The sequence below is a fragment of the Mustela nivalis genome (assembly GCF_964662115.1).
Source record: "Mustela nivalis genome assembly, chromosome: 9".
Classification (NCBI taxonomy): Eukaryota; Metazoa; Chordata; class Mammalia; order Carnivora; family Mustelidae; genus Mustela; species Mustela nivalis.
The window spans coordinates 39423789-39436255 of NC_139028.1; the positions used below are offsets into that span (position 1 = coordinate 39423789).

General features: G+C 31.9%; 1 protein-coding gene across 1 annotated transcript in view; it reads right to left on the minus strand.

Annotated features, from left to right (window-relative positions):
- CNTN5 (contactin 5) overlaps positions 1-12467 on the minus strand; it is a 782527-nt gene that overhangs the window by 276096 nt on the left and 493964 nt on the right. Inside the window, exon 11 of the mRNA XM_082683339.1 lies at positions 11421-11571. Coding sequence (XP_082539465.1) covers positions 11421-11571 — 151 coding nt within the window. The remainder of the gene's footprint in view (positions 1-11420; positions 11572-12467) is intronic.

Genomic DNA, 12467 nt, shown 5'->3' on the forward strand with positions numbered 1-12467 from the left:
ATGCCCCAAAACAGATGTGAATTGAATCCTTCAAAGTCTAACCTTTGGCTACTAAATTAAACACAAATTCAATCTGGCTTTCCAATTCTCCTCAGTTTGTCCTCAGCTATTCAATCTTTCCAGCTAATAGTACTTACTTTTCAAAAAAGTGCCCTGTATTCATGACTATTTTTGCAAATTCTGAACTGTCTAAAATACATTCTATCTCTGGGGCACCTGAGTAGCTCAGACAGCTAAGTGTCGGACTCTTTTTTCAGCTAGGGTCATGATCTTGGGGTTGTGATGATTAAGCTCCCCATCAGGCTCCACACTCAGTGGAGATTCTGTTTTAGGATTTTCTCTTTTTCCCTCTGTCCCTCACCACCTCACTCTCAGGCACACTCTCTCTTTCTCTTTCTCAAAGAAAAATTAATGAATCTTTAAAAAATAAATAAATAAAACACATTGCACCTCTACATGTCAAAATCCTATTCAAGGAACATTTCAAATGACAGTTCATCCAAGTTTCCTCTCATCTTCCACCAAGATTTTATTTTCTTTTTTCTTAACTCTCAAATTTTTTTGTACAGTGGAATAGACCAAGAACTGATTTGACTTCAAAGAGAATTAGGGTCCCTTTCTGATTCTCCAACTTCTATGTGTGTGACCTTAGGCAATCTCTTTATGACTCAATTACTTTATTTAAAACAGGAATGATTATATCTTCCTTATAATATTACCTTATTGCGAGGATTGAAATAAAGTAATGCATATATAAAATAGCCAGTTCTCAATAAGTGGTATTTTATCATTATCTTCAATATCCTGTTAATGATACCTAAATAATATTTATTAAGTACCCTGTGTTAATAAGCCTATGTTATCATTACCTTAAATATCTTGTGTTACAGTTACGTATGCTTTAGTTTTATTGCCTATTAGGCAATTGCATCATTTGGGAATGGAAATCTTTCTTACTTATCTCGGAATGAATGACATAGTGTCTTACATTCAATATAGTTTGAAATAAATTTTGTTTACACTGAAATAAACTGAATTGAATAGAAGAGTATCTAGATGGTATGGTATTAGGGAAAAGAGAAATGAAGCTACCATTACAATTAGAAAGAGAAACAAAACCAAATTGGTACTCTGAAACCTCCAGATCCAACTAAAAACACGGATGTCATCTTATATTTATATATCTATTTATCTATGTATTTATTGATTTATCGATTCATAAATAATTCTGTTATTCAAGTAAAGCAAAGTAACCATGCTAACAATAAAATTTATTTAGGTTATTTTTATGAAAATGATCTGCAGGTTGTTTTTCATTGTCATCAAGGTTGTCATTCTAATTCCCATTATGAATCAACCATAGTTAAATTAGATCTTGATTTATGCGAAAATTGAAAAGAAGTGACTATGTAACTCTCAGAGGAAGTTGAAAATCTCCATTATAAAATACTTTCTTTTAAACATTCTCAGAGTCTTCTTTTTCACTATTTTATATTAAATGAAGAGTCACTTGGGGAGGTAGTAGGATCAGTCAGTAGCATGTACATAGATGCTTGAATTCCCAAGTATTTTGGATGTTGTTTGTATTAAGGACAAATTAAGCTGAAAGTTGTAGTCTGGGGGGCTTTTGGAAAAGAAAAGCTTTTAAGCAATTAATGGATTGTTCAAGTTGTGCCTATGTGGAGAGCATAACCAGGCAACTTGTGTAGCAATTTATAGTAACTGGGATAAATGAACCATAGTTAGAAGTAGAATTTATGAACTGTTTGCTAAATTGGTAATTAGCTAGCAATATAATGCTACAAACTGGAGGTGTTCGTAGCAAAACAGAGCTGGGATTATCTTGTTGGCATTTACAGTTTAAATTAACTGACTTCCTCAGTGTTACCTCAATTGGGAGTTAAGGCCTGTTTTGTTATATTTAACTTTTTTTTTTTTAAGTAGAAACAAGAAAAACTGGTGGTAAGATCAGGAAAAAAAAGACTGGAGATCTTTGAAAAGGAACTTTTGAAATCTTTATCTTGAGAAATATTGGTAACATATAAGTTAAGTTGTTCTTATATGCTTGTCTTCTGTGTTCAAATGAATGTCATTAATTTGAAGATTTGAGACCAAATATTATACTACCTAAACACACTGTTGAAGGTACAATCATTTGAAAAATGTGAGAATTCTTTTGTCTTTTCGTTCCTATTCAACTATTTGGCATGGTGTGAGCACATTTTTTCTCAGTAAATTTGAATTATTTGGGGTTATTTACTGTTTGAGGGAGACCAAGTTAAGAAACACGGAACACCTATCAAAACAGTGTGGATCTACAATGGGAAAAGTGTAAAAGCACAGAGCAGAAGCATTGCAATAATGCCACCTTAGAATTATTCCATCTATAACATTAGATCAATTGATCAATGTCATTAAAAAAAGGACAATAAATATTTCTTATAATTGGATTGCCAATCAATATCAGTGTGGTCTAGTTTGTCACAAAGTAAAATGTAGAAAAAGAAATTAAAGGTAATATGAAATTTTGGCCACACCATGTGTTAGTTTTTAGTTGGGTACCCTGTCTTTTATTAGAAGTAAAATTAGATTTAAATTAGGTTCTTCATTTGGAGGATTTTTCTGGACTTTTGTGAGGAGCGTGTGTGTGTGTGTGTGTGTGTGTATGTGAAGCAACTTATGAAGTTGATCATGCAGCTTTTGAGTATAGACAGGGAAGCTGAATCCTTTTGGCACTAAGAAGGAATTTTATCACCATTCTCCATGTAGACTGAAATGCAGCATCATTGCTAAACAATTTGATTGTTAGGATCATCAAAGAATTATTGACTAGCAGCAAGCTTGGTTTTAAGCTTCTTTGTGATGGATGATTTTGAACAAGTCACTTTATCCATTTGAGTTAAAACATTTTATTTATTTAAGAAATAGAGAGAGGGAGAGAGACAACAGAACCAGGATGAGGGCCAGAGGGAGAAGCAGACTTCCCGCTGAGCAGGGAGCCAACTTGGGCCCAATCCCAGGACCCTGGGATCATGATCTGAGCCAAAGGCAGATGCCCAACAGACTGAGCCACCCAGGCATCCCATTCCTTTGAGTTTAAATTTCAAAATGTGTATGCCAGAGATGACAACATCTAAATTAGAGGACTGTGAACTGACACATATAGAAACTAAATTAAAGATTAGAAGTTGACTTAATTCATTTATCTAACTTCCTAGTAACTACAGCTTCTTGGTAATTATATCAGCTTGAGCATTTCCAAAGCTGAGAAAGTATAGGAAGTGTCTTTTCCTTTGAGTTAGTATTTCAAATGTTGCTGAGTTTGACCAGCAAGCTACAAGGAAGGGAGAAGAGAAAGTGGGGAAGTTTGAGTTAAGATGATTAAATAGGAAAATGAAAACCCTGTTCTGGGGAATGGTGAGTATCTCTGTAGTTTGAAGCTACAATATTTAAAATTTTGGGGGGAGGGGGCAGCAGAAATGAGTAGAGAACAAACACGGAGAGAGAGAAAAAGATAGTTGAACAGGTGGGTAAAGATGCTGAACTTCATGTTAGTAGTACCTTGTATATTTTATTCATAACTCCATTGCGGGCATTGAGCATTATAGCATATAGACCCTTAAAATATTAGGTAGAATCATATGAAATTCTTGCTATTCACTCACTTTTAACAGACAAAAATGGAACATATTTCATATAGTTCAGTCTTTTATTTGCTAGATGGATTAATTAATAAATGTGGAAAAATACAGAGAACTTCAAATATACTCATGAATTATGGTTGTATTCAGTACAAGATTGAGATCAATAGTTTCAGCAGGAGGATGACACAGTCAAAGGTGTGCTTTGGAAAGTTTCTTCTAGCTATATGGAGAGGCATGGTTTATATGGGGGGGGTGGGGAGAAATGAAAAGCACAATTTAGAATGTTTGCTAATTGAGATATTTTAAGAGCCTAAAATTCAGCATTGTCAAGAAAACAAAAAAAGAAACAAAGAAAGAAGAGAGAAAGAGTAGAATGGTTACTATATACTTATTAGTTTGAAAATGTAATTTTCTCTTGTTGTGAAGGTTTGTTCAATTGGTCTGTTGATTGAAAGGATGTTAGAATAAGAGAAGGATCTATTCAAATGCAATTAAAGATGAATCTCTAGGGCAAATTACATCAATTCTCCTGTAATAAACCTCTAAAAGACTAGGCCAAGCAGTTTAAATTGTTTTCAAATCCAAGTAGTTTCTCTCTTTGAAGATTGAAAAAAATGCAGCAGAATTACTTAATACTTTTATTTTCATATGTTCAGATAGAATTAAACTTTTTGAATTATATGATTAGAAATATATGTGGTTTTATCTTTTTTTTTTTTTTAAGATTTTATTTATTTATTTGACAGAGAGAGAGAGATCGCAAGTAGGCAGGGAGGCAGGCCAAGAGAGAGGAGGAAGCAGGGTCCCGGCTGAGCAGAGAGCCCGATGCAGGCCTCCATCCCAGGACCCTGAGATCATGACCCACTGATCAGCAGAGGCCCAACCCACTGAGCCACCCAGACACCCCTATGTAGTTTTATCTTAAGAAAATTTCTTCTATAAATTTTTAATGTTACCATAACTTTCCTTACTGATTAGCTCAGTATAAAAATAATTATATACAATTTGTATCGTACAATTGTATATAATAATTACATAAAAGTTGTAAAATATAGAAAAGCACAAAAGTAAAATTATACATAATCCATCTTTTAGAGAAAACCTATGAACAATTTATCTTTATAGTCTCTATAAATATCTCTTTTGTGTTTCCAAGTTTATAGGCCTGCTTTTATCTGTTGGAAATGTTCTTGGTTTTCCATATCTCTCTTTGTTATTTCTCTCAATGCCCCAGAGTCTCTTCCTCAAATGTTAATTTTGACACCAGTCAGTTAAACAAACCCATGTCAAATGTTCAGAGGTTATTAGGGCTCTAATGCAATTCAAGTAGACTAAGTCAATATGTTGTTTCCCATCTTTTTACATCTTATGTAGAGGTATTGTGACTCCTGGAAAACTGAAAAGACTGTGTATTTCTTTTTTGGCTAGAAGCAGCACATAGAACTATATAAATTTCCAGAATCCATTGATATCAATATCCTCCAACCATATCAACATTCTTAATATATATCACTACTTATTGGCATCATTGTTTATGAATCCCTTAAATCCTAAAATTTATATCTTCTCTCATCCCATTGCTGGATTTATAATCTCCAAGTTTATTTTGAATTTAATGTTGATAGGGTGGAATATGGAGAGTAATATTTTGCCACCTTAAAGAATTGTTTCCATGTAAGACAGGTTTTTAAGCCAAACTTTGTAGAGAGTCTTCATTAATGAACTTAGATATGGAAATAAAGTAGAGGTTAGTGTAAGATTCCCTCTACTAGCTCTTATATTGATTTTGCTGAGTTTCAGCCATCTAGGCTTGAACAAGCTATTGATCATTTCTTAATTTAGCCCATTTTTATCTGAAGGGGTAATTCTTATTGGAGGCCAAGAATTTGCTTGTCTATATTCATAATTTCTAGTACTGCTATGACTGAACCTTTTTCTACTTTTGTGTCTTTACTAGTATTTTAGAGGGAAGGTGGTGAAGGTTAATGAGGCAGAACCTTCTGCCATTAGTTTTCATCGAAACCAGGAAGTCAGTATCTTAACTTCATCACAATGAATGTGAGGTCATTTTCTTCTTTTCTGTCATCTCCTTAAACTTGGTGAAGCTATGGAGCAGCAAGTCACCATCCTGAGTGTTAACACATTGTATATTGTAAGCAGTTTGTAGATATTAAAACTTATGTGGTCAATTAACAACCTTCTCTTTCTTTAGATAAATAATATCATTTTGACCATTTTATTTCCTTTGAAACCATAGATTTTAATTTACAAAGGAAGTGAAGTGATATATTTTTGATATATGAATGTTCATATTCTCTCATTATACAATTTCTTAGACCCAAGATACCTAGGGTCTACATTGTTTTATGTTCTTAATATGTAAAAGACATTGTCACAGAGGAAACAACAAAACAGCTTGTTCATTAGCAAACACAGCATGTAGGTAGAAACAAAGGGACCCTAATTATCTCCATGAATTCCTCTTCTTCCTTAGAAAAGGAAGACCCTATTTCCCCTCAGTAACAGTGTCCTTTAGGGCTTGTACTACAAGTATATTTTTCCATGTATCTGTGAGTCAGTATGTAAGCCTGATCATTTTTGCCTAATAAACGCAACATGAATTCCCACCAGAAGTCAACTAATGGGTACTTCAAGTGCAATTTTCTGTGTGTGTTAAATGGGGAAGTTAAAAACTTCACTGTTCTGAAGCTCCTTTGGTGTACAGGGAAGTTTTACAAAGGACATTTTTAGACAGTCCCATAAAAGAAAAATTAGACTCTAATACTTGCCCTCCATAGGATAATTTTTATTTTTTTGGATGCAGGATTTCTTTAGCACCCGTTGGAATTATAGTCCTTTGGCCAGAAATGAAAACTGGTACTTAAACCAGTTTTATATTTCAATAATTGTAAATAATTTTTAAACATGTATGGCATATTCCATGACCTTCAATAATAATTTATATATATGTAGATGGAAAGGAAACAAAACAAAACAAAAAAAACTGTCTTTACCGAAGAGTATGCATTCTTCATATTGGACAAGATTGTCTTTGTCCTCAAAAAGTACAGGAAATTGAACATGTAATAATGAAGGCTTAATATTTGTGCACTGCTGGAGTGCTTCTGGGTGATTATATTTTAACAAAAGTTAATGGCCAAGTAATGGAAATAATGAGCTGAAGTGAAAATCCAATATGAGTTTGATAAGCAGAACATTTTGAATGAAAGTATACTAGAGGAAAAAATCTCCGTGGAACATTTCACGTCTTAGCACTCCTGGACCTCATTAGTTTAGATTGAAAGTGGATATGATTGATAAAGAAATCTAAAGGAATGTGTGCCAGTGATCTTTAAAAGTGATGGGGCAAAATCTGGAGTTCTTTAAAGGAAAATGGAAACCAAAAAAAAAAAAGGGAAGAAAGAGTAAAAACAATTCTTTAAAAGGCTCTGTTTCCATTAACTCTCTACATATATTCACCTATTTGCACATATTTGCACATGACCTATAATGTTGATGATGGAACAAATAAATGCTCAGTCTGCAATCAGAAACTATCTGAGAGATACTGAACTAAGGGTAGGTAAGGCTGATGAGAATGGTAAGTGTAGATTTGCAGTTCTGATGAACAAAGAATGTCACTTTAGAGAAACAGATCAATGAATAACATATTTATCAAATGAAGAACCAAAATACTCCTTTAATCCCAGATAATAACTTAAATCTTTAGAATCCATTCCTGTAACTACTGGAGAAAGAGAAACAGAAATATATGTCAGTATTCAAAGAATCAAAATGATACCACCATCATCACCACCATCACTACAATCAGCAGCAACAGCATCAATATCATCACACATAACATTCATGGAGCATTTATTATACCAGCCATGGTATTTTATAAAATTTATTTCAATTCCCACAACCCAATGTGTTATACTTTTGAATTCTAGCTTTTAAGTAAGGAAATAAATTAATTTTATAAGGAAACTTCATAGTCTTCAGGATAAGCAGGGCAACTAAGTCTTGTTTTATACATTGGGTTATACTGTTATCCAGATTGTTAAAGTGCTTCATAAATTAAAACTGTATGGACTTATTAGCAGTCATACTCATTATCAATAATAATATGGTTTACTTTTTGAGCAGCAGTTCCTATTGAACATTCTGTGATTTAAATAAGAAATAACTACACAGAACTCAAATTGTAATATAACTTATTATATAATTTAGGTGCATCATTTAGGGTCAAATGAATGAGATATTTTGTAATATATAAGTAGGTAACTTCTTTGTTAATCAGATTTCTTCTGAAAGTCATATTATGTTCTAGTTATTACTTACTGAACTTTAAATTTTTAGAAAATGATTTACATATATTTTTAGTAGAAGAGATAAATTAAAAAAACAAACAAAGACCATCTCCTTCCAAAACAAACAAACAAACAAAAGACAAAATTTGAAAGATTCAATCAAAATTTGGAAGAAAAAGAGATGTCAATATGTCCTTTAGCATTCTGTTGATAAAACAAATGATTAACTATTAATCTTCAATTGTTATAACATTGCATTTACACTTTAGAGTTAAATTGCAGTTGGCCATAGGTTTAAATTCTTTTTTTTATTTGAGTTTCTGACATGTTTTCAAATAATTAAGTGAAATTAAGTGCTATTTTTCTGCAATTAACATCTTGCATTGCATTTTTATTTTCGTGCTTTGGACATAATTTTATGCTTTTTAAAGTGCTGTATTTTTCACATTTGAATGTTTCTTTTATAATACATTATTATTTTTGGTACTTTCCTCCAATAGATTACTAGTTTCTATATGCCTGCATAGGAAATTGCCATTTGCTTTTTCAATCTTTAATTTGAAATCAATCCAAAATAACTGTGAACATTGTGAATGAAAGACAAGTCTAATTCATTTAACATTTTTTCCAAATATTATAGGTTGGATAAGTGGGGAACCTATTTGATGTAGATCACATGAATATTAAATATACTTGTATTCCAATAAAATAAACCATGATTTGAACCTGTATTCCTAATGTGCAATAATGTGACATAAACTTTTCAAAACCTTATCAGTTTTCTAATACCTCCCTTTCCACTTAACTTCATATTCACAACTCTTATTAGGTGGTGTGCTTTATAACTGAGAGAAGTGAACTAAAAATTTTTATAAGAAAATAAGGAGTTACATGTAATTGGTATTTTATTTTAAAGAATATTTAATGTGTACATTTGAGATTTTTATTTTCAAGTTTCTATTCATATTTTTAGAAAAAATATGTAGGTATTTGAAAAATATCTACATATTGTAAATATGAAAAATATGTAGATATTTTTCAAATATCTACATATGTCTTCTTACACTTCTACGTATGGCTTCATGTAAAGTCTTTCTATTGTTATTTAAATATTAGCCTTTTATTTTAATACTTGAAGTTTAATATTGTTATATCTAAATATATTGTATTCTTCATGAAACCTGGGACTACACAATAAAGTGACAAATTGTACATTAGTAAAAACAATATTTTGCAAGTGTGCCTGATAATTTTAAATATAAAAATACTCTGGAGTTATTAAATTAAACCAATTTACAAACATAAACAGATAGATCAGAGTTTACAAACATAAACATACAGATCAGAATAGGCAAAATGTTGATTAAATGTGGCCCAGTCTTGCTTTTAATTGAATAAATAAAAATACAAGTGTTTCACATTTTAGCCTCCTTCCTGAATGGTATTTTGACCAAAAGTATTTGAGACTTGTAAAACTGAGTGATCTGAGTTTGAAGCCAGTGTATTTGTTTCACTAGCTTAAGGAGATAGATGTGAGGAGAAAAGGAATCAAGAAAACTGGAAAATTTATAAACTGTTTTTCAATTTATGGGGATAAAAAGTTTAATATGTTTATATTTGTTGCAGCAGAAAATTCATAATTTTGTTCCTCTCTCAATATATTTGCCTTGACAAATGTGATGCCACCTACTTTTTAAGACTCATGGGATGTCTATGAATACTTGCTGAGGAACATTCTATGGTAAACTGAAATAAATAGGACAAGATTCACATGCTACCTACAAACAACACAAAGTAATGCATTTCGGATGTAGTGGGTTACACCAATATGCCAAATACATTTTGATGATATAAAAATTTTTAGTGTAATAAGATAAAATGATAAACCATTTAAATTCTTTGATCTTACTATACAAAAATATTTTATTCTGCTTTAATAAGGGTTGTGTCAGGTATTTTTTTTTTTAATTTCTATGAGCAACAATACCAAAAGAATTCAATTCCACTCTAAGCAATTTAACCAAATGTAATTCAACCATTCATCTCACAGTTTGTCATTTTGCCCTGCTGCCTTTCTCAAGTAACAAAGATAAGTTCTCTTTCAAAACAAGATACACTGGGGCACTTGGGTGGTTCAGTGGGTTAAGCCTCTGCCTTCAGCTCTGGTCATGATCTCAGGGTCCTGGGATGGAGCCCAGCATTGGGCTCTCTGTTCAGCAGGGAGCCTACTTCCTACAGCAACCCCCACCCCCCCGCCCACCACCGCCTGCCTCCCTGCCTACTTGTGATCTCTCTTTCTCTCTCTCTCTCAATCTGTCAAATAAATGGGTAAAATCTTAAAAACCAAACCAAACCAAAACAAAACAAACAACCCCCCCCAAATACTCAATATAACCCATTTCAAACCCAGATGATCACCCTTTTCAGGCAATTATACATCCTTATGACTGAACTAAACCCAATCAGTCTGTCAATTATCTCATCTGAGACAAGCAGTTTAAATCAGTGTTTTTCAGATTAGAATGGGGAAAAAAACACATTTCTAAAGAAAATTTTCAAATATTTCAAAATATTCCAAAATTACCGACAGAATTATTCAAATAAAACCCTAATACTGACATAAATTAACTTTTACTATATTATTACTTAGATCCAGACAGACATAAAATAAGGCATAAACTCCTTATCCTTATAGATCAAATGAAGAACAAAACCTTAAATGACCTATGCAACCTTATTTAAACATAATAAAGGATATTATTTTGTCAAAGCTGAATTACCATTTGCAACACCAATATGTTAATGATTAATATAGCATGGGGTTTTGATTTTGGCATACATAGTCCTATGATGATTTGATTTATTCATAATTTTTCCCCATTTGTATTCCTGTGATGTCCTTTGGCTTTGATTACTAAAAACAAATCTTTACACAATAAACATTCATCTGCACATTTCTCATTTGCCTATGGCAACTGAAATAATTCTATATTATTTTGCCTCAATAAGATTGAAAAAAAGAGGGCAAACCTAGACACAAATCTTAGTTGAAAGTACTCCCCATAAGTAATTATCTGAAAGATCCATCCTCATATCATTTAAAAATATTAACCTTAAAATAATGACACAACCTCTAAAAATTATTATATGTGACTTGTGAGTCTCTAAATGTGCAGATTCAAAATGAAACTCAAAATAACTAGCTTAAGAAACATGTTTGCTTTCTTTATAACTTGATGAAATTGTCTTTGGTGCTAAAACATCATGTAGGCAAAGGCATCTGACCCTATTGAAACAGAGCTTTTGGTTCTTTCCAATCATTATGTAGACAAAAATAATATTTTAATCTGTTAATGAAATATGGTTGAAATTATTGCAAAAGTCTTTCCTGTATACTCTTTATCATCTGCAACTTCAAAAAAGATTGATGTTAAAAATTTGAATTATGAAATAGACTTCTTACCTTTTATTCTCTCTCACTGCTTTGTCTCCCTTCTTCCAAGAGATGGTTGGTTTTGGAGAGCCTTGAGGTTTGCACTCTATGATGACTTCTTGGCCTTTGGTAACAATGATTGTTTTCTTCAGTTGATTCAATGCAAAAGTAGGAGCTGAAGCTATGACAAAAAAATAAATAAATAATAATGTTAATTCTTCCAGAAGCAATGGCAATAATCTCCAATGGATGATTCATCATGATTTTGCATCTCTTCTGGGAAACATTTGTAATAAAATTGTAGGATACCTACACATTTAAAGGGCATTAACTCAAAATTTAAACTTGTAATTAATTAATATCTTATTGGCTGCTCTTTCTATTAGTAGATAATGGTTTCATATAATGTGGGGTCCGTAGACAATGGCTGTTTCAAAAGATAACATGATTCAATTATGATTATCAGTTTTAATCATGAAAGACATTATAATGATCACCTTGAGCAAGAGAAGAAGGGGATGGCCAAGAAAGTCTATCGGGGACTTTCTTTGGAAAAATGGGGGTTATATGTGGAGTAATTGATCCTGTGTCATCCATTTCCTATCTATGAGTCTTAATACATATTTTACTTTAATGTTATACAAAATTAAATGTAGTTTTTACAAAAATACATTTAAAATTGAATTATTTAAATTTCAATTAAAAATTTAACTTCATTGTTTGCAGTTATATAACAAGGTCTGATCATTCATTAATATTAATATTGTTTTCACTAGATTTTCATGAAAATACTTTTGATTAAATTTCTTCAAGTAATTCTAGTGGGCAGCTGTGGGTTGAGGATACTGGACTAAAAGAACATGTGACACAGAGACCAACACACGCACATAAAGACCCTTTTTAATCTAAAAGAGAACTTGAAAGATATGTCTAAGAGTCTACTCTATCTGAGACATTTATTTAAACCAATTTGACAACTTCATGGATATTTCATAAATATTTTATGTCCATTATACAGCAGTATAATGCATGGTACAACATCATTAAAAACTATGTATATAACAAGAAAGATATGTA